This window comes from Vipera ursinii (genome assembly GCF_947247035.1).
Source record: "Vipera ursinii genome assembly, chromosome: Z".
NCBI classification, from domain to species: domain Eukaryota; kingdom Metazoa; phylum Chordata; class Lepidosauria; order Squamata; family Viperidae; genus Vipera; species Vipera ursinii.
In genome coordinates, this window is record NC_139517.1 from 14699291 (window position 1) to 14721608 (window position 22318).

General features: G+C 45.5%; 1 protein-coding gene across 4 annotated transcripts in view; it reads left to right on the plus strand.

Moving 5' to 3' along the window:
* The window catches only part of LOC310650294 (myosin-10-like), an 84627-nt gene that overhangs the window by 21534 nt on the left and 40775 nt on the right, over window positions 1–22318 (plus strand). For 2 of the 4 annotated variants that reach the window (XM_083379153.1, XM_083379155.1), the window contains exons 6-20: window positions 1376–1396; window positions 1548–1640; window positions 4487–4550; window positions 4815–4913; window positions 6636–6779; window positions 10098–10193; window positions 10746–10864; window positions 12688–12840; window positions 13301–13474; window positions 14156–14329; window positions 16076–16190; window positions 19481–19674; window positions 20707–20828; window positions 21244–21313; window positions 21433–21593. In XM_083379153.1, the coding sequence (XP_083235279.1) occupies window positions 1376–1396; window positions 1548–1640; window positions 4487–4550; window positions 4815–4913; window positions 6636–6779; window positions 10098–10193; window positions 10746–10864; window positions 12688–12840; window positions 13301–13474; window positions 14156–14329; window positions 16076–16190; window positions 19481–19674; window positions 20707–20828; window positions 21244–21313; window positions 21433–21593 (1799 nt within the window). The remainder of the gene's footprint in view (window positions 1–1375; window positions 1397–1547; window positions 1641–4486; window positions 4551–4814; window positions 4914–6635; window positions 6780–10097; window positions 10194–10745; window positions 10865–12687; window positions 12841–13300; window positions 13475–14155; window positions 14330–16075; window positions 16191–19480; window positions 19675–20706; window positions 20829–21243; window positions 21314–21432; window positions 21594–22318) is intronic. The other 2 variants (XM_083379154.1, XM_083379156.1) reach the window with 1 other exon arrangement.

Below are 22318 nucleotides of genomic sequence, written 5' to 3' on the forward strand. Positions count from 1 at the left end.
AGTGGCCCAGCAGATCTCCTAGGACAGGGGTCCCCAACCCCCGGTCCGTGGACCGGTACTGAGCCGCGGCATGCCAGCAACCGGTCCGCACAAACAAGCAAAGCCCCATCCGTGGGTTGCAGGCAGCACGCAAAGCCACGCACTCTCCGGTCTGCGGAAAAACCTCTCCACAGAACCAGTCCCTGGTGCCCAAAAGGTTGGGGACCTCTGTCCTAGGACACTTGCGTGATCTTCTCTTGAATGTTCTTGCAACTTGTGGACATAACCCTAGAGCAGGGGTGGGCAACCTTGGCTTTTTTATGACTCATGGACTTCAACTCCCAGAATTCCTGAGCCAGCATGGAAACCTCTCTATTTCTCCTCAGCATGGCTGGCTCAGGAATTCTGGGAGTTGAAGTCCACGAGTCATAAAAGAGCCAAGGTTGCCTACCCCTGATCTAGAGGAAGAACTTAGGCTCCAGTTATTCTAGCCATCTCCTTTCAGAGATTACACTCTGGCCAACTGGAATCATGAAGGGTTTCTTGTTCCCTGTCTTTTCACAAAGATACCCCAAAGGAACTATTGGCCAACTTGAACCCTTCTCCTCACTTCTGTTGGGCCTAAAATTATCTGACATCTGGCCTGAAACATCCTGCGTGCAACGCGTTGAGAATTTCCTTATTTTTCCCTTTGGTGCTTCCTGTCTCTGATTGCATGAAAAGCCGTCTTTTTCCCTTGTCCATCCCTAATTCTATAGTCTTGGCAGAGGTTCTACAAGTATATGTGTGTGTATGTGGTTGTTCCCATATGGAAGATGATATTAATACCCCTCTGTTGTCTTGCTGCCTCAGCTGGAGTACCTCAATGAAGCCAAACAGGCAAGAAAGCCGAATGCATGCTGCTGAGATGCCAGCTTCCCCACCGCCCCACTCCTCACCCCCATCCTCCAGTGCTGATTGCGGGTCCCTATCGCTGGCTGCTGCTCCTGCTCCCACCTATACTTAGAATTGCTCTTCTGAGTCAAATGCTTTTCTCATCAGTTGCACACACTGCCTGTTGCCAGAGTCACTTCCTTGAACCCCTTTCCTCACCAGAGTTACGATGCCACATTCGCTTGTGGGGTGGGGTGGGGTGGGGTGGGAAACATGGTTCAAGAGGTTTCCGGGGAGGGCCGGGAAAGGAAGCCAGGTGTTGGGGGTCTCCTACTCCTACCCTTTTCTGTTGTGCTGGTCCCCAGTTTATGTCCTTACGTTATTGTGGTTGAGTTCTTGTTGTGTTGTTCATCATCTAATTTAACCCTTTGATTTTGTTTTGTTTTTCTTTCCCCTGTCTTGCTCCCTGCTCTGCCTTCCCATTGTATTTTTTGTGATGTCATCCCCATCCCAACCTCCATAGACTTCCAGCCCTGCTTCCTACGTGAGTAATTTTTGGAAACAGCTTCCCCCTGGCTGGCCTTGGAGTTTCCCCGAGTATTTCCTCGGCCCGAAAGCTTGGCGAGGCCAGAGGCCTGCCTAGGTCGCTGCTAACCCCTTTTCCCTCCTGCCTCCCTCCTTTGTCCTTCATTTAGGGAGAACTGGAGCATCAGCTGCTGCAAGCCAACCCTATCTTGGAGGCCTTCGGCAATGCAAAAACGGTGAAAAACGACAATTCCTCACGATTCGTAAGTCATTGTGGACGGATAAATCCCCTCCCACCCGGTCATCTTCCTCAGAAATCTGTGGAATGAGGATCCTGTTTAGCAGCTTCCAATTTCAGACCAGTTGAGCCCTGGATTTCAGACAGAAGATAGCATCTTCTTTAGCAGTGGAAAATATTTTCAGATCTGGAAGATCAAACCCCAGTTGTTGTGCTTCTCAGCCTTGGCAACTTTAAGAACTTCAACTCCCAGAATTCTCAGAGTTGAAGTCCGTCCATCTTAAAGTTGCCAAAGCTGAGAAACGCTGTTCTAATGGGTACTTAGTACCCTTTTTAAATGAGTTATTCTGTCACCTTATATGTGTCTCTGTGTGTGGTCTCCCTGTCTTCAGGTTAAGATTGCTTCTCACACAGCTATAGCTGTGTGGAGAGAGTTTCCTCCTTTAAATTCCTGGGAGTCGCCCTCTGTGAAGATCTGACCTGGAAAGTCAATACAACCCAGGTGGCCAGAAAGGCCCAACAGAGACTCCACTTCCTCAGGGTCTTGTGGAAGAACAGGGTAGAACAACGGCTAATGACCCTCTTTTACCGGTCTACTATAGAGAGCATCCTCTCGTACGGTATTGTGGTTTGGTATGCTGGCCTGACAGCCGCGAATAGGAAAGTATCACAGAGGGTGGTGAGCACAGCACAAAACACCACTGGATGACATCGCCAGGGCTCGCTGCCTTGGAAGAGTGAAGAAAATTCTCAGGGATGACTCACACCCTGGTCGCTACCTCTTTACTCTCCTACCATCGGGCAGGAGATACAGGAGTATAGCCAGCCGTACCAACAGGCTGAAGAACAGCTTCTATCCGTGGGCTGTCAGGCTCTTGAACGGGAAATAACTTTATGTATGATCGACTTGCGAGGCCGGTGTGTTGTGCAATTAGCTCACACGGTGTAACAAGGTGGTGGGTTTGTTGTCACTGTGAGTTGTGGTGGTGGTAGGGGGTACGAAGGGAGGCTCAGCCAATCTCAATGTATACATGGTTGTACTTTGACAATAAAGGTTCATTCATTCACATCAACTCCCAGAATTCCCCAGCCATTATGGGGAATGGATTGCAGAGATTGAAGCTGTGATACAAGACATTCATAATAACATTGGGGTGTTATTATGTAAGAGGCCCTACCTCCCACTGAATAAAAAAACTAGTTGCAGAAAATTGCCAAAGTGATTCTAAATTTGAAAGTAGATCATCTTATGTTGGTAAATCTGGATTATTATTTTTTAAAGAATCATCTTTTTCTTTCTATAAAAAACAAGAGTTAAGCTGTGTAGCCAAGTTGTTGAAAGAGGTAGTGTTACGTCCAGCTAGCTGATGAGGAGATCTGAAGGACAGGAAGCAGGCTAAGACACTGTTCTTTTGTTTGGCTTGGCTATTAGCTCCCAGCAACTCAAACTTAAATTAAGAATGGGTTGTCCAGTTACAATGCTGGACAAATCTTTGGCCTCAGGGGCTGCACTTGATGTCTCGTCATGACTGCTGGGGATATGCTAGCATTCAAGAGGATGGAGTCTCTTTCTTTCTTTCTTTCTTTCTTTCTTTCTTTCTTTCTTTCTTTCTTTCTTTCTTTCTTTCTTTCTTTCTTTCTTTCTTTCTTTCCTTCCTTCCTTCCTTCCTTCCTTCCTTCCTTCCTTCCTTCCTTCCTTCCTTCCTTCATTCATTCATTCATTCATTCATTCCTTGCACTATCATGGCTTTCAAGGGATAAAATGGGCCTTTAATACAGATAGTTCCAATTGGGACCAAAAACTCAATTGCTAAGCAACCTAGTTATCAGGTGTGGCATCACTAACTGTGCCAAGTTATGATGGCAGTCCTGGCAATCGCAGTTGCCCTCATTAGGAGAGTCATGTGTGATCACAGTATCCCACAATCAAGTGATCACTATTTGCAATCTCCTGCTGGCTTCCCCAGGGACTGCTTGTTGGCAGCCAGCAGTGAAGATTGCAAATGACAGTTACATGACCACGGGGCGATGCATCATCATCATCATAATTGCAGGCTGGTTGCCAAGCACCCGAATCACAATGGTGATCGTGGAATGCTGCATTGGCTGCAACTACGAGAACCCGTCGTAAGTACCTCTTGCTCTGCACTGTTGCAACTTCAAACAGTCACTGAACGACTGGGCGTTAAATGAGAACTATTTGCATTGCGCTCCTTTTTGCCTTTTACCCTCCTCCAGTGAAAAACTATCCTGGTATTTTGTCATAAAAGAGTTTAATGGTGCAGTGGGTGGGCTTCAGCTGAGGGTACCCACTTCGCTCCTTTAAATACTTATGCTTGCAAACCCTTTCCAAATATACTCTTAAACTTTCATGTACCATTTCTTCAATTCCTTTCCTTAGCAAGGGCAAAATATATAAATGCCTTTTTGAAATCCTCTGCCCACAAACTCCATACTTCCTTTGGAAGAAAAACCAGTTTTGTTGTTGAAAGCCTTTTTTTTTCAGCTTCCTTTTGTAATTTTTTTTTGAGAAATGCTTTTGGTTTTTTAGCCACTCCTTTTCTTTGGAAAGGAAGAAAAATTCAAAGGTTTTCTCTTCCTCGTAGATGAAAGGCAGAAGAGTGAGCTTCACATTCCACTGTATTATTAATTTCTGTTAGCTTTTCTTGTTTTTTGTGGTGACTGGTTTCTTCCTATTTAGGAAAGATCCATTACTAATTGAATTGACCAGGGGAATTTATTTTCAGCTTCTGCGGTTCACTAGCATCTGAAAGAAAAAAATATTTAAAATACCGAAGAATTTTTCTGCATCGGTCACACCATTCTTCTGATTGCTGTCTCATTGTCTCCCATCTCTTTTTCGACCCACAGGGTAAATTTATTCGGGTTAATTTTGATGTAGCCGGCTACATTGTTGGAGCCAATATAGAGACATGTATCCTTGTGGTTAGAGAATAGAAGCTGTAAGTTTGGGCCATGGCAGAATGCCGGCCCAGTTCTCTAGGCAGATAGAATCATCAGATCCTCTGCATGAACATTCCTGATGGCAAAAAATAGCAGGTATCTGGTCCAAAGTATCAGAAGACCCACACGGGCAGGTGGAATCCAGGTGGGGCGATTGAGAAGCTTTGTTGGGCCTGGGTACCTAAGGAGAAAGAAAAAGTCCGTACGTGCCATCTTTAACTCAAGAGTGTCCCAGATCTTTTGGAGAAGTCCCGGGCCATTCGCCAGGCCAAGGATGAGCGAACCTTCCACGTTTTTTATCAACTCTTAGTGGGTGCTGGTGAACACACGAGAGGTGAGTGTGTCCCTTTCATTTCCCCAGGCATCACGGAAATCCTGACCTTCCTCATGTGGCTTAGTGTTCTGCATTTACAGAGTGGCAATAAAACCGAAGGACAACCAGTTGATTGGTGCTAAGTACTCAGAACTTTTTTTGACTAACCTGAGAGGAAAGAATTCACCAGAAAGAAAGTCCTAACCCCGTGGCACGCAGGTGGCACGCAGAGCCCTCTCTGTGGGCACGCGCGCTGTCTCCCCAGTCCTAAGCCTTCAGCTGGGTTTTTATAAAACCTTTTCACTTTAGGCCTCCGCTGCCATGTGCAAAAAAAAAAAAAAAAGGTTCAATCAATCAATCGATTTCAACTTCTCGCAGGAAAAAAAAGTTCTCGCAAAGTTGGAATTGATTGAACTTTTTAGTCCCACCCAATCTGCCATTACCACCGCAGCCAGGTGCCCCCCAAGGGACACGCCCACCCAACTGGCCATACCCACCCAATGGGCCACACCCAGCCAGCACCCTACGATACATAAGTGGGTTTTGGGTTGCAGTTTGGGCATTTGGCCTCTAAAAGGTTTGCCATCACTGTCCCAACCAATGAAAACAAGTGACGGTATTACGGTGTAATGTCAGAAATGATGGCGATGGCGATGGTGGTTTAATGAGTAAAGAGGGAGTCTTAAGACTTGCTGAAATCTGAAGCACCCAGGCTGACCTTTAAACCTCCTGAATCTTGGTCTCTCAAAGCAGACTCTCTAGTCCAGGGGTCGGCAACCTCGGCTCTTTTATGACTCGTGGACTTCAACTCCCAGAATTCCTGAGCCAGCATAGCTGGCTCAGGAATTCTGGGAGTTGAAGTCCACGAGTCATAAAAGAGCCGAGGTTGCCTACCCCTGCTCTAGTCCATCTCAAATTTTGTGCGCATCTGATACCTAATAACGTACTGCCCTCTGGAGTACAGCATAACCAAAAAAGTGCCACCAATGCTTTTGGTACCTCCTGTTGAATTACTGCAATGACTCTATCTGAAGCTGCCCTTGAAGAGCATCCAGAACTGCAACTGGTCTAGAACGAAGCAGCATGCAATTTTGGCTGCTCTACGCTTCACCCAAGGAACACCACTGCTGCGTGAGCTGCACTGCTTCCAGTTGCTTTCTGGCTGCAGCTCCAAGGTGCTGGTTTATCACTTTTAAAGCCCTACACGGCACAGGGTTAGGTTACCTGTGGGACCACCTCTCTCTGAAGTGTTTGGCACACTCCATTCTAAGGGCAACATTCTCGATGTCCGTTTCAGCTCTTTGGATCAGCTTCCCGCATGAGGTCAGAGGGATCCCTATCCATTTAACTCTCCAGAGGCCGGGAAGCCCTGGTTTCTCCCTCAAGCATTGAGCTAGGACAGGGGTTGAGCTGTGAGGTCATTTCCTCTAGTGCCTGGGGTCTTCAAACGTGGCCCTTTTATGACATGCGGACTTCAACTCCCAGAATTCCTCAGCCAGCGTGCCTGGCTGAGGAATTCTGGGAGTTGAAGTCCACAAGTCATAAATGGGCCAACTTTGAAGAGCCCTGCTCTAGTGCCCGGGGGAAAGGCATCTTTGTGTTTAACTATGTTTTATGTGTTGTTGTGAGCCACCTAGAGTCATTGTATGAGATAGGTAGTGCCGTAACTTTTATTAGTTTATTAAATTTGCATGCCACTTTCTGGTGGGTCTCTGTAACGTGCTTTGTTTCATGCCCCTGTAGGGGAGCTGCTGCTGGAGCCATTCAATCAGTATCGCTTTCTGTCGAACGGGTACCTGCCCATCCCTGGACAGCAGGATAAGGAGATCTTCCATGAGACCATGGAATCCATGCGTATCATGGGTTTTTCTCATGAGGAGATACATTGTGAGTCACTCTGTAATGAATGTGCATATATCTGCTGCAATTAAGGAGGTATCTGACCTAACATTTCATTTATGGTCGTGGTCATGGTTTTATTTATTAAATGCTTTCAGTTAAGTGCAGTAACGACTTAGAATAAAATGTTTGATACGAAAATATGCAGGGAGCCCTCAGCTTAACAACCACAATGGAGCCCAAAATTTCTGTTGTTAAGTGAGACATTTGTTAAGTGAGACATTTGTTAAGTGAGTTCTGCCCCATTTTATGACATTTCTTGCCACACTTGTTAAGGGAACCACTGCAGTTGCTAAGCTAGCCACCCGGTTGTTAAGTGAATCTGGCTTCCCCATTGACATTGCTGGTCGGAACGCCACAAAAGGTGATCATGTGACCTTGGGAGACAGCAGTGGTCGTAACTGTGAACCAGATGCCAAGCATCTGAATTTGGATCACAGGATCATGGGGAAGCTACAAAGATTGTAACTCTGAAAAATGGTCATAAGTCACTTTTTTCAACACTGTTGTAACTTTGAACCGTCACTAATTAATTGTTGTAAGTCAAGGACTACTTTTATTAACATCGATTATAACTTTGTAACGTGAAATAGAGGATCAGTTTGCCATGTTGGTTAAAGCACCAGTCTAGAAACTGAGAGACAGTGGCTTCTAATCCCACTTTAGGCATGAAGCCTGCAGGGTGACCTTGGGCCAGCCACACACTCTTAGCTCTAGGAAGCAGGCAATGGCAAACCACTTCTGACCTCTCGCTAAGAAAGTTGGGGAGACAGGAGTCAACACTAAGGCACAAGTATATGAAATAAGGGCTGATAAGCTAAGAGGTCCATGACCTAGAATGGTTTTAACCTCTGTATGTTTGAAATGACCCGTAGATATGAAAATACTTCAGAAGCAGCAAGTAACTGTTCAGGTGATTTCACTTGAGTAGATTATTAAATGTTGTTAGCAACATTGTGTTACCCGCTGCAATAAATAAGGACAAGTTGGAAAAATTCCTGCCTGTTATTGGGCTGCGCTGATTTTAAATCCCTTTGGATATTCACAAGCCGAGTAAAAATGTAATAGCCATCCATTGGTAAATCTTTATCTCCAATTTTCTTAGGTGTGCATCTAAATATTCTTAAAGTACTGTAGAAGCTGTTTGTAAATAAGGCCATTTCTGCAACAAGAAGTTTTAGCATTGCTTTTAACTCCACAATTCCATTTCAAGCAGTGTTTTACACTCTAGTGAACATTGCGATTTGTTTTTTATTGTAATTCCAGTAATGTTCATTTGTGTTGTTTTTTATTGTAATTCCAGTAATGCTCCTTTATTTAGTGAAGGAGAAAAGAGACAGAGAGGGGGGGAGGGGCAGGGTTAAACTTGAAGGAACATCTGAGATAAAGAATATGTACCCCACCTGCATAGAAATGTTAGAGCATTGTGATTTCTCTTATTATTTTAATATAACATTAATACAATATTGAAACAGAAAGAGAAATAACAATGTTGTAAAGTGTGTGGCTCTTATGGTGATCCTTAGGTTTGAAATTTATTTATTTATTTATTATTATTAGTTTTTATAAACCGCCCTTCTCCCGAGGGACTCGGGGCGGTGTACAGAGGAAAGAAGGTATACAGATGAACAATAAAAGTAATAAAAACAATAATGAAAACAAACTGGGACCCCAATTAACGCTATCATGCCAGGCCGGACTGCTGGAACAGGAAAGTTTTTAAGTCGCGACGGAAGGTACGGAGGTCGGGGGCCATCCGGATTTCGGTTGGTAAACTGTTCCAGAGGGCCGGCGCACCCACTGAGAATGCCCTCCCCCTGGGGGCCACCAGCCGACATTCCTTGAGCGGTGGCACCCGGAGGAGGCCCTCTCTGTGGGAGCGCACAGGACGGTGGGGTGCTGACATTGGCAGAAGGTGCTCCCGTAGGTAGTCCGGACCCATGCCATGTAGGGCTTTGTATGCCATTGTTAGCACCTTGAACTTCACTCGGAAGGCAACCGGAAGCCAGTGCAGCGCACGGAGGAGAGGTGTGATATGGGAGTATCGGGAGGCTCCCAAGAGTGTCCGTGCCGCCGCACTTTGCACCAGCTGAAGCTTCCGAGTGGATCTCAAGGGCAGCCCCATGTAGAGAGCGTTACAATAGTCTAGGCGAGAGGTCACAAGGGCATGGGTGACTGTACGTAAGGAATCCAGGTCTAGATAAGGCCGTAGTTGGCGAACTAGTCGAACCCGGGAGAAGGCCCCCTTGGTCACAGCTCCTATGTGGTCTTCTAGGGAGAGCTGCGAGTCTAGGAGGACACCCAGGTTGCGGGCCCTATCAACAGGGGGTAGTAACATGTCCCCGATGTTAAGCAATGGGACATTCTGAATATCCTGGTTTGCCGGAACGTACAGCCATTCAGTCTTGTCCGGGTTCAGTTGAAGCCTGTTCTTCCCCATCCATTCCCGGACCGCTTTCAGGCAGCGGGACATCACGTCTAGGGCATCACTGATATTGTTTGGAGTTGAGATAAAAAGCTGGGTGTCATCAGCATACTGATGGAACCCTACTCCAAAACTGCGAATGATCTCACCCAGCGGTTTCATGTAGATGTTGAACAGGAGAGGCGAGAGGACCGACCCCTGAGGGACTCCGCAAGCGAGAGGCCTCGGGGTCGACCTCTGTCCCCCTGTCAGCACCGACTGCGAGCGACCCTGGAGAAAGGAGGAGAACCAACGCAGAACCGTGCCTCCCACTCCCAGTCCCCTGAGGCGTCGCAGCAAGATACCATGGTCGATGGTATCGAAAGCTGCTGAGAGGTCTAATAAGACTAGGACAGAGGAATAGCCCCTGTCCCGGGCTCTCCAGAGATCATTCATCAGAGCGACCAATGCCGTCTCCGTGCTGTAGCCCGGCCTGAAACCCGATTGGTACGGGTCTAGATAAACCGCTTCATCCAGGATCTGAGGAAGTTGGTGCGCCACCACGCTCTCAACAACCTTCGCAAATGCTTTGAATGCTGCTGGTTAGTTAGTTAGTCCCAGCCTGTTGCAGTGAATGTCAAGCCTTACATGTTTCATCAATCCAAAATTTAAAATTATTTAGAATGATGAGGGCAGTGGAGAAAGGTAACCTAGCATGCATCTTTCAAATATCTTGTAGCTTTGTTCTGCAACGCTTGGGCAGAGAGGCCTATTGCAATGCACTATGTGATGAAATATATTCTTACGTTTTGTGTTGTATTTTATGCCTGAACCCGCTTGAAGGGGTGCATTTGAATAGGGCTGCTTGGAAAATGTGGAAATGTGGTCATCCTTCCATACAGGTATGCTTCGGATGGTCTCAGCTGTGCTGCAATTTGGCAATATTGTCTTCCGTAAAGAGAGGAATACGGATCAGGCCTCCATGCCGGATAACACAGGTATTTCAGATTAGTAGCTTGACTTTTCAGAAATGCTAGTCCTCAACTTATGATTGCAGTTGAGCCCAGAATTACGGTCGTAAGTCATGGCAATCATTAAGCTGATGGGGGGGAAGGTGCAGTTTTTTGAAATCCAGAACTGGGTTGTACCGTAAGTAGTTCTGGGAATGTCTGTCATAATTTTGAACGGTCGGTAAGCAACTGGTTGTTAAGCGAAGACTGACTCTAAGCATTTGGCTGTGATCAGAGCTCAAACTGCCTTTTTTATTTTAGACGTTATAATGGGATCTTGTTAAAGACAATACAGGTGTACGGGGAACATTTTTTTGGTTTTTGTTTTATTATTATTATAAAATATCGATTTCCATTTTGGCTCTAAGAAACAGTATTTCAAATTTAAGTTTCACGATAATCACCATATTAAAATTCAGGTTCCTGCCTCACATTCCTGCTTTTTGAGAGGGAGAAGGGAATGGTGTGGAATTGAAAAGAAAGCTGATGGGAAGGGGATCTGGCAAAGGGCTCTTATTGGTCTCTTCTTCGCCTCTGCAGCTGCTCAAAAACTCTGCCACCTCCTGGGCATGAATGTCACGGAGTTCACCCGTGCTATCCTTACCCCGCGCATCAAAGTCGGCCGAGATTACGTGCAGAAGGCCCAGACGAAAGAACAGGTCAGTGGTGCTGATTACTGTGCCTGACATGTTGGTGGGTCCGTCCGGAAGAACTCTTGAAGGAGGGTTTGACAAGATAATAATACTGTGTTTCCCTGAAAATAAGACCTACCCCCAAAATAAGCCCTAGCTTGATTTTAGGAGATGGGATAATAATAATAATAATAATAATAATAATAATAATAATAATAAGAAGAAGAAGAAGAAGAAGAAGAAGAAAAAGAAAAAGAAAAAGAAAAAGAAAAAGAAAAAGAAAAAGAAAAAGAAAAAGAAGAAGAAGAAGAAGAAGAAGAAGAAGAAGAAGAAGAAGAAGAAGAAGAAGAAGAAAAAGAAAAAGAAAAAGAAAAAGAAAAAGAAAAAGAAAAAGAAAAAGAAAAAGAAAAAGAAAAAGAAAAAGAAAAAGAAAAAGAAAAAGAAAAAGAAAAAGAAAAAGAAAAAGAAAAAGAAAAAGAAAAAGAAAAAGAAAAAGAAGAAGAAGAAGAAAAAGAAAAAGAAAAAGAAAAAGAAAAAGAAAAAGAAAAAGAAAAAGAAGAAGAAGAAGAAGAAGAAGAAGAAGAAGAAGAAGAAGAAGAAGAAGAAGAAGAAGAAGAAGAAGAAGAAGAAGAAGAAGAAGAAGAAGAAGAAGAAGAAGAAGAAGAAGAAGAAAGTTGGAAGGGACCTTGGAGGTCATCTAGTCCAACCCCCTGCCCAGGTAAGAAACCCCATACCATTTCAGACAAATGGCTGTCCAATCTCTTCTTAAAAACTTCCAGTGTTGAAGCATTCACATCTTCTGGAGGCAGGTTGTTCCACTGGTTAATTGTTCTAACTGTCAGGAAGTTTCTCCTTAGTTCTAGGTTGCTTCTCTCCTTGGTTAGCTTCCATCCATTGCTTCTTGTCCTGCCTTTGGGCGCTTTGGAGAATAGCTCGAGTCCCTCCTCTGTTGTCCTTGTTGTCGGGGTGTTGTCCATGTTGTCCTTGCTGGTGAGGTGGCCCTTTTTGACAATTCTTAGCAGTGGGAGTCAAGATCAGGTCCTGACTCTATACCATTTCAGGCAAATGGCTGTCCAGTCTCTTCTTAAAAACTTCCAGTGTTGGGGCATTCACCACTTCTGGAGGCAGGTTGTTCCACTGGTTAATTGTTCTGTCAGGAAGTTTCTCCTTAGTTCTAGGTTGCTTCTCTCGTTGATTAGCCCTACCCCAAAAATAAGCCCTACCCCAAAAGTAAGCCTTAGTTTTGGGGCGAGGCACACACTTAAATATCAAGATAGGGTGGGGTGGGGAGTGGAGCTACCCCAAGCACCAGCACCCACTTACTGTTGCAGCCAGGCCTCCCATGCCCTGCCAGCTGCCTCTCCAGCCCACTTATGTTCACCACCACTCGCGTGCACACATCACCTCTGGCCTCCATTTCGCCGTCAGAAGCCTTCAGGAAAGGCTTCTGCGGCCGAGTACTGAGCTCCAGATTGACGTTGCAGCACCCCCACCCACCCCCCTGGCCTCCAGGGGGCACCGCGTGCATCAATCCGGAGCTTGGTTCTTGGCTGCAAAGGGCGTTCTTGAAGGCCTCTGACGGCAAAATGGAGGTCGGGGGCAACACGTATGAGTGGTGGCGAGTGGCCACAGAAGAGGCGGGCCGGCAGGGCTGTCATTGCTGCCGGTGCGAGGTGAGACCATGGAAAAGACATTCCCCGAAAATAAGACCTGGTGCCTCTTTTGGAGGCAAAAAAGAACCCCACGAAAAATAAACCAGGTCTTATTTTGGGGGAAACATGGTAAGTATGTAGGGAATACACGGGCCAAGATGAGTCTGTTTTGATCTCAACCTTTCCTTCCCTTCCTAGGCTGACTTTGCTGTGGAAGCGTTGGCCAAAGCCACCTATGAGAGGCTCTTCCGCTGGCTTGTGCATCGAATCAACCGTGCGTTGGATCGTACCAAGCGCCAGGGGGCGTCTTTCATCGGCATTTTGGATATTGCTGGTTTTGAAATATTTCAGGTGAGGGAAGATCTGCTAGTCACAAAAATCCAGTGTGGTTCCTCTTCCTCTTTCACTACCTGATGAATACTGTACACCTGCAGTGCTGTTTTCAATCCTTTCCTTCAAATTGTGTTGTCGATCTTCTCTTTAACTAAACCCGTACGTTTCAGCAGAACCATCTTTCTTGTTTCGAGAGCTGTAGTTCTTTCCAATAGAGGCTTTAGGCCGGGGGGGTGGGGGGTCTTCAAACCTGGCCCTTTTATGACTTGTGGACTTCAACTCCCAGAATTCCTCAGCCAGAGGAATTGTCCTGGGCAGTGTCATCCAATAAACTTTAGTTGATGAAGTCAGCCACAAAGAAACTTATCGTGACCTGTCAGTAGTTTCGTGGGGAGGAAACACAAGTGCATGACCTCACCATCACATGTAGAATCCCCTTGTGAATATTTTCTTTTCTCCCTCTCTCTCCCTTCTGCAGCTGAACTCCTTTGAACAGCTCTGCATCAACTATACCAATGAAAAGCTCCAGCAGCTCTTCAACCACACCATGTTTGTGCTAGAGCAGGAAGAATACCAACGAGAGGGCATCGAATGGAATTTCATCGACTTTGGCTTGGACCTTCAACCCTGCATTGACCTCATTGAAAGACCAGTGAGTGACCTGGGATGCTGCGTAGTTGTTATGTGGAGGGCCAAGAAAAGATGACCTCCAGCTCTTCGGAGAGCCTTCCCCTCTCCAGGGGTTGTTTCATAATAATAATAAAAATAATAATAATAATAAAGTTGGAAGGGACCTTGGAGATCATCTAGTCCAACCCCCTGCTCAGGCAGGAAACCCTATACCATTTCGGACAAATGGCTGTCCAGTTGCTTCTTAAAAACTTCCAGTGTTGGAGCATTCACAGCTTCTGGAGGCAAAGCTGTTCCACTGGTTAATTGTTCTAACTTCCTGAAAGTTTCTCCTTAGTTCTAGGTTGCTTCTCTCCTTGATTAGTTTCCATCCGTTGCTTCTTGTCCTGCCTTTGGGCGCTTTGGAGAATAGCTTGACTCCCTCCTCTGTTGTCCTTGCTGGTGGGGTGTTGTCCATGTTGTCCTTGCTGGTGAGGTGGCCCTTTTTGACAATTCTTAGCAGTGGGAGTCAAGATCAGGTCCTTAACTTGTATCCTAAACCTCTATCTTCTCTTCTCAGTGGAAGACAATTGTTTGCCTAACATCTCAGGCGGGATGCAATTGCTGTTCCTTTTATAGCCCGTTTCCTTCCATGCCCTGTCCTATGTTACCTCCAGCCCTTGGAATCTTGCCAATGGTTTGGGTCTATCTCGCTTTCTCCCAGGCAAACCCTCCAGGGCTGCTGGCTCTCCTAGATGAAGAATGCTGGTTCCCTAAAGCCACCGATAAGAGCTTTGTGGAAAAAGTTTCCCAGGAGCAAGGGTCCCATCCCAAATTCCAGAAACCCCGGCAGCTACGGGATAAAGCTGACTTCTGCATCATCCACTACGCTGGCAGGGTAAGTTACAGCTTCTGTTGCCTCCCTCCCTTTTTACTGACACATCCATATTTACTGGTTTCACTTGCCTTTCCCAAACTGGCACTTTTAATTGTATTGAACTATGGCTTGTTATTATCTCAAAGGAGCAGCCATGGACGGTCGTGTAAATCTGTTACAGCCGAGGACCCAAAACTGAAACCCTCTAATGTTGGCAACTAAGGAAAATGCCCATAGCTTACTATGATAGCTGAGGCTTTCAAATTAAAGCTTCTACTCAAGAGAATCTTGAGATAGCAACGAGAATCTGAGATAGCACAACTAAAGAAGCCAGAGAGCAGCTATTTTGGAGAGGACGTGATTTCCTATCCGTTTTTCTTCCATCCATTTGCCCAGTTGTTTTTCCTCTTGGAGTTTGTCCAGCAGGATTGCAGGATCCACTAGTTGTGCATTGTGCTTGCCTAGTTCAATGCTGATGTAATGAGAGGTTTTGTTTTTTAGCCAGCCCATGACAGAGTTTGCTGCTGACTAGGGCTGAGAGCGAGTGACTGATTCAAGGTCAACCATAGGTTTTCGTGCTTAAGAGAGGACTAAACACTGTGTCTCCTGCATGTTGTGATTCAGGGTCAGCCTGTGGGTTCGGCAGTTGGGTCGGACGACGCAGAGGAGGAGGAGGGGGGTGTTGAAGACCTTGCTGAGGGGGTTGAAGATCTTGCTGATGATAGCCTTCAGCCAGGCCCCTCCCACTTGGTCACCACGGAGACCCAGCTGTGTGAGCCTGACAGCGTGGATGAAGATGACCCACAGCTGGCCCTGTTCAAGGACGCCCGACGCAGGAGGCAGTCAATCAGGAGTAAACAGAGGAAGGCAATGGGGCACCTCAGAAGGAGGCAGAGAGAAGCCACGCCCTGAACTCTATATAAGGGGAATGTGTGGGAGGGCTGGTTTGCTGAAGGCAACCGCTCGGATAGTTCCTGTTTCTTAAAGCTCCTGTTTCTTGGTTTGTCTTGTTCCGTTTGTTTTTGTAGTAATAAATTTGGCAGGCGTAATTCCAGCCTCTTGCCTTCTTGTAAAAGGGGTTGTCCCTGCCTTTTCTGCAGGGCCGGTAGCAGGCTGGTACAGAACACTGCACCTGACATCACACTGGACTGTACTTAATCCCTGGAGCCTTTGAAATTCTAGATAGAACGTGGAATCTCAACACCTTTGCATGATGTTAGCTGAAGATGGCCAGAATGCCAGAATGTGCAATACACACAACCCTCCACTTATTACCACAGTTGGGACCAAACTATCCATTACTAAGTGAGGTGGCCATTAAGTGATTTGGTCCCAAAATTACTACTTTTTTTTTGCCATGGCCATTAAGCAAATCACCAGGGTAGTTATATGAATAATGCGGTTGTTAAGCAAATCCAGCTTCCCCCGTAGACTTTTCTTGTCACAGTCTGGTGGGGAAAGTTGCAAATGATGATCACATGACCCTGGGACACTGCAAACCATCATAAATACCTGCCGGTTGCCAAGTGCCCAAACTTAGATTGATGAAGTGACCGCAGGGATGTTGCGACGGTCGTAAAGCGCGAGGACCAGTTGTAAGTCACTTTTTTCAGCACTGTCATTAAGTTCGAACAGTGGCTAGACAGGTGGTCATAAGGTTGAGGACTACTGTACAAGACCAGGTGGGTTTGCTACAAACGGTTCTGGTGTCGTTCAGCCTTTTGATCCTTTCTCATCTTCCTTCCCCCTCCCCATTTTCATTGAAAGGTGGATTACAAAGCGGACGAGTGGCTCATGAAAAATATGGACCCTTTGAACGACAACGTGGCCACTCTTCTTCATCAGAGTACGGACAAGTTTACTGCTGAACTGTGGAAAGATGGTAAGAGGGCTTGAAATCCTGCTTTCAGCTGCATCTGCTCACCTTCATAATATTTGTTGCCGGTTAACAAAGTTGAGGAGATCAACCCTGACTGCTCTTTAGAAGGCCAGATCCTGAAGCTGAAACTCAAATACTTTGGCCACCTGATGAGAAGGAAGGACTCACTGGAGAAGAGCCTAATGCTGGGAAAGGTTGAGGGCAAGAGAAGAAGGGGACGACAGAGAATGAGGTGGCCGGATGGAGTCATTGAAGCAGTAGGCGTGAGCTTAAATGGACTCCAGAAGATAGTAGAGGACAGGAAGGCCTGTAGGAACGTTGTCCATGGGGTCGCGATGGGTCAGACATGACTTCGCAACTAACAACAACAGCAACAAAGTTGGCTTGCTGATTGTAATGTTAACACGACTTTTCTGGCTTGAAATCTCTGTCACTGCTGATACTAACCACTCTGCTCTTCGCTGTTTCTCTTTTCTTCTTCCTTGTTCCACTTCTTCTGTCCCGTAATGGATGATCTTGTGAAACCTTATCCTTCCCTTCTCTCCACCTGCCTCTTCTGTCCTGTCCTGTCGCCAGAGATCCAGAATATACAGAAGGTTTATTTCTTTGACAGCTATGCCGTGGCACCTCAGGTTCCAGCAGAAAGTACGTGTCTTCCTTTCAACCTGCAAGACATGCCCTGCGAGTAGTCAGAAAGGTTACGGGTCTTTCCTAGGAAATAGCGAGACATGCCTCGGTTCCTCTGAGTTTGGGATTTAATTTGCTCAATAAATACAGAGCTGAATCCCATCCACTTAAATAAGGATGAACCTCAAGTTAAGGCAGAGGTCCCCAACCTTTTGGGCACCAGGGACCAGTTCCGTGGAGAGAGGTTTTTCCACCGACCGAAGGGTGCGTGGTTTTGTGTGTTGCCTGCGTGTTGTGGAAGGGGCTTTGCTTGTTTGTGCGGACCGGTTGCTGGCATGCTGCAGCCCGGTACTGGTCCAAGGACCGCGGGTTGGGGACCCCTGAGTTAAGGTGTTTTAGAAAGGCCATTTAAAAATTGTTAATGAACTTAAGAATTGAAGTTCCAAATCTTTCTCCACTCTCTCTCTTTTTGGATTGGGCTGCTTGGCCAAAGTCCCCTCGCCTCTCTTCATTCAAAACTCTGTTTCGTGCACTTTTTAAAGTCACTTTTAGATGAGGATATTTTGTGAAGTTCCCATGGATGATTAAATACTTTTTATCATTGGTTTGTACAGGCAGTCCTGGACTTACGACCCTAAATGGGACCAGAATTTCCATTGCTAAAGCAAGGCAAAGCAAATACACACGTTAATGGAAGTTCAATATGGGGCATAGGATGGAGACATCAAAAGCCTTTTGTTTGTTAAGTGAAGTGCACCCGCTTTTACAACCTTTTTTTTTGCCACAGTTGTTGAGTGAATTACTGCAGTTGTTAAGTGAATCATGTGGTCATTAAGCAAATCCAGCTTCCCCCATTGACTCTGCTTGTCAGAAGCGGGCTGGGAAGGTTATGAATGGCAATCACATGACCCTGGACCAATCGTAAAGATATGCCGGTTGCCAAGTGTGCCTGAATTTGGATCATGGGAATTGTGCAAAGGTTGTAAGTGTGAGATTGTAAGTCTCACAATGCCCTTGCAACTTTGAGTGGTCAGTAAACAAATGGTTGTAAGTCGAAGACTACCTGCAATCTTGCCTTGTTTCCCAATGGTTATTCCTTGTTTTTCCTACTGGAGAAAGTTTGATCATGCAGTTCAGTATGTATAGTTTCTTAAATGATGGGGCAAGTCTTTCTCTTGATTGCTATTTTGGAAGTCATAAACATAAAAAATATACAATATCCCCATACCACCTAGTGTAGAATGAAAATAGCAATTCCGCATGCAGTTTGTAGTGGCAGATTAATGGCCTATTAGTACTAAGAACCAGGTACTATTGAGAGAAATCAATTCCTTATAGCCGAATAATATTTACAACATACTAAGTTTCCATGCTGCTTACAATTTAAATTGAGTGGCTTCAGAAATGGAGACGGGTAAGTGGGTGTCTGTCCAAAATCTTCAAGGAGCTTGCTTTGGAACCTTATAGGACTCAACTGTCTCAAAGCCATACTTTTTTTAAAAAAAAAAAGTCCCTAAAAGGTAGAGGTTGCAAATGGGAATGTTATGATATCGCCAAAATGGGCGGCACCAATATTTTTGGCCGAAAGATGACATATTTGCAGTGCTTATAGGGTGTTTGATGCTTTAACCCAGTGTTTCCCAACCTTGGCAATTTTAAGATGTGTGGATGTCAACTCCCAGAATTCCCCAGCCAAGTTTACTGGCTAGGGAATTCTGGGAGTTGAAGTCCACACATTTTAAAGTTGCCACTGCTTTTGGTTAAGATCAAGTGTAGCGTTCTTAAAGTTGCCAAGGCTGAAAAACACTGCTTTAAACTCTCCGATCCCTTCATCTAGTCTGGAAGTTGCAAAGAAATGCTGGGAAGGTTTGTTGTGGCCAGGTTGCCCCGCCCCCACCCAAATTATCTGCATATCCTATCTAGCCCTGCAGTTTTAAAAGTATCTGAAGTGAAACATTAACCTTGTGAATTCTAAAGCTTCCTCTTTCCATAACGTATTCAAGATGGTCAGTAATTTATTTTTTTTTATTTTATTTTAATTCCATTTATATCCCGCCCTTCTCCGAAGACTCAGGGCGGCTTACAAGCTTAGCAGTAGCCTTCATTCTATGTATATGCCTGCTTATTAGGGCTTTCACACACCCCAAGCGGCATTATTACAAAGTCAGCTTAATTGCCCCCAACTATCTGGGTCCTCATTTGACCTACCTCGGAAGGATGGAAGGCTGAGTCAACCTTGAGCCTGGTGGGACTCGAACCTGCACTAATTGCAGGCAGCTGGTGTTACTTAAGGAGGCATTAGCCCACTGCTCCACCAAGGCTCTAATTAACGTTTATTTGTATGTCATTTATATGCAAGGGTGAAGATTTATACATACGTTGTGTATAGCATGTTTAAATGTGTGTTAGGTATGTGTACACTTTGGAGAGCAAGCAACTAAATTTCATTTTTCTAACTTGAACCAATGTGCCCACAGTAAAAAAAAATGACAATAAAGGTTATCTTATAGTTTAATAATTGGGTGACTTCTGCTCCCCACAGGGTAACTCTCACAGATGTGTGTTTACTTGAGATGGAGATTGGAAACTGAGGAAATACACGTTATTGGAATTTCAGTACGGGGAATGGGATGGAGAGATCAAAAGCCTTTTCTTCCTCTCTCTAGTGGATCGGATTGTGGGTCTGGATCAAGTCAGCGGGATGGGAGACCTGGCCTTTGGCTCCTCTTACAAGACCAAGAAAGGAATGTTCCGGACTGTAGGACAGCTGTATAAGGAGTCTCTCTCCAAACTTATGTCAACCTTGCGCAACACCAACCCCAACTTTGTGCGGTGCATCATACCCAACCATGAGAAAAGAGTAAGTGAGAGCTTTGAGGCCTGGGATTCATTCATTCATTGTCTGAAGGGAGCCATGAAAAATGTTGGCCGTTCCTTTTTCTTAGACAGATCAAAAGACCTTAAGAATTCACCTGTTACACAGACATCTGCAGGCTTTCTTTTTCTTTATTTTGTATTGAAAACTACTGTGTGTGATCTTTGAGTGTCAAAGAATGGAGGTGTCAAGTTTCCGACGTCTAGGCTTTTCAAGTGACTGTGAGGCATTGTTTACCTTAAAAGTCCTTTATTCAGCCTAATACACCCGCAAATGCTTGCTCGAAAGAAGCTGGAATCTGAAATCTCCGCCCCTTGCACAATATATTAAAACACAATTCTCCACCTTTCTAATATTGTCATTAATCATATTCTCCAATTAATTTAAAGAATCAGTTTCCCTTCCATTAGAAAACCCGCCAAGGTCTTATCTTCTTTAGTTTCAGATGGCCTTGAAGGTACAATCCTCCTCTTCCCCCCTCCCAACTTTAAACTCAATCTCTTAAAGCAATACACAAGTTTAACATATGAAATGGCTACTTCATCTCTTGTCAAGCAATAACATTCGATGTTAGCAGCCTTGACAGTAGGTGATACTATATGGCCTTAAGATCTCCCCTGTTACACAAACATATGAAGGCTTCTCCCCCCACTTTCAGATTGAAAACTATTGTGTGTGTCCTTTTGAGTGTAAAAGAATGTAGATGATATAATATGAGAATATTGAATATGAATCAAAGGAAGCCTAGGGCTGAATTCTCACTCAGCCATGCCATTCTACAGAATTAATCAGCCATGTATCTTCAGCCTCATTGATCTCGCAAAATTGTTATGAATGTCAGCAGCAAAAAAGATAGCAATAAATGTGAAAAAAGAAATAAGAAAAATAAGAAGCGATACTGTTTTGCGGCTGACCTGAGAGTGCTGAGGAATTCCCATCCAGATTCTTCAGGACAGAAGCCTGTTGTGGCTCCGGTGGCCTTTTTCTCACACGTCCTTCTCTTGACACCCATTTTAGGCTGGAAAACTGGAGCCACATCTTGTATTGGACCAGCTGCGCTGCAACGGAGTCCTTGAGGGAATTCGCATCTGCCGCCAGGGATTCCCTAATCGCATTATCTTTCAGGAATTCCGCCAAAGGTACAGCATTTCGGTGATGGATCCTCAGCAAAAGGGGACATATGCAGGAAGACAGCTCAAAACAGTTCTCAGTCATCTAGGATTTGATCTTCAGCCTTAATGCTCTTTAAATCTGGAGATGTTACTTGTGACTTGCAGTTGATAGTCAGGCCCAAGTAGCTCATATTTTGCCCCTGTGACAGAGTGAAATAAAGTAAAATGTTGGATTTGGCCCAGGAAGATTGCTGTGTCTCAGCCCACTGATGGTAGGCTGTTGTGGCTGTTAAAATGGAAGACAAACCCCTCAACTGAGTTTGTGTGTGTGTGTGGGTGGGAAATAAAATAAAAATCAAAGGAATAGAAGAAACAAATTGTATGCAGTGTGGCTAAATGTCACTAAATTTTAACTCCCGGGTTTCCCCATATTCCTCAACAGATATGAGATCCTGACACCAAATGCCATTCCCAAAGGCTTCATGGATGGAAAACAGGCCTGTGAGCGTATGGTACGTGGGAGGCTTGCTTGTTAAAACAATCAAGGCAATCTGGGCTAAACTAGTTCATTCCCAGAGTGGTTTGAGTAGGTTCCTTCCTCCTCATCTGCTCTGCTTTTTTGTCCTTCCAGATCAAGGCATTGGAGCTGGACCCTAATCTCTACCGCATTGGCCAGAGTAAGATCTTCTTCCGGGCTGGTGTTTTGGCTCACCTGGAAGAGGAACGCGATCTGAAGATTACTGATATAATCGTGTCTTTCCAAGCAGCGGCCAGGGGATACCTAGCGCGCAAGTGAGCACTGAGCGGGGTTGAATTATGGCGTGGGTCTAAAAGCATGGACAGAAAGATCTAAAATAGACTTCCCTATGTTGAAGGGACGCAGTGGCTCAGTGGGTTAGGACCCTGAGCTTGTCGATCGGAAGGTTGGCAGTTTGGCGGGTCGAATCCCGAGTGCCGCGTAACAGAGTGAGCGCCTGTTACTCATCCCAGCTTCTGCCAACCTAGCAGTTCGAAAGCACGTAAAAATGCAAGTAGAAAAATAGGGACCACTACGGTGGGAAGGTAACAGCGTTCCTTCAGTTTCAGTTTCAGTTTCAGTTTTTATTAAATTTTTATACCGCCCTTCTCCCTAGGGACTCAGGGCGGTGAACAGGGCAAATGATAAAAGTACAAAACTACAAAAGTTAAAATAGAATTAAATTAATGCCCAAGATAAAACAATAAAATATACAAATATTTAAAACCCAATTTAACTCCCCATCAGGCCAGGCCAGCTTGTTCAAACAGGTGGGTCTTTAACCCGCGCCGGAAGGAGCGGAGATCCGGTGCCATCCGGAGCTCCACCGGCAGTTGATTCCACAAGGCCGGGGCGCCCACAGAGAAGGCCCTCCCCCTGGGGGCCACCAGCCGGCATTCTCTGGCTGGAGGCACCCTGAGGAGGCCCTCTCTGTGGGAACGCACAGGGCGGAGGGGGGTTGACGCCGGCAGCAGGTGGTCCCCGAGGTATTCCGGACCCA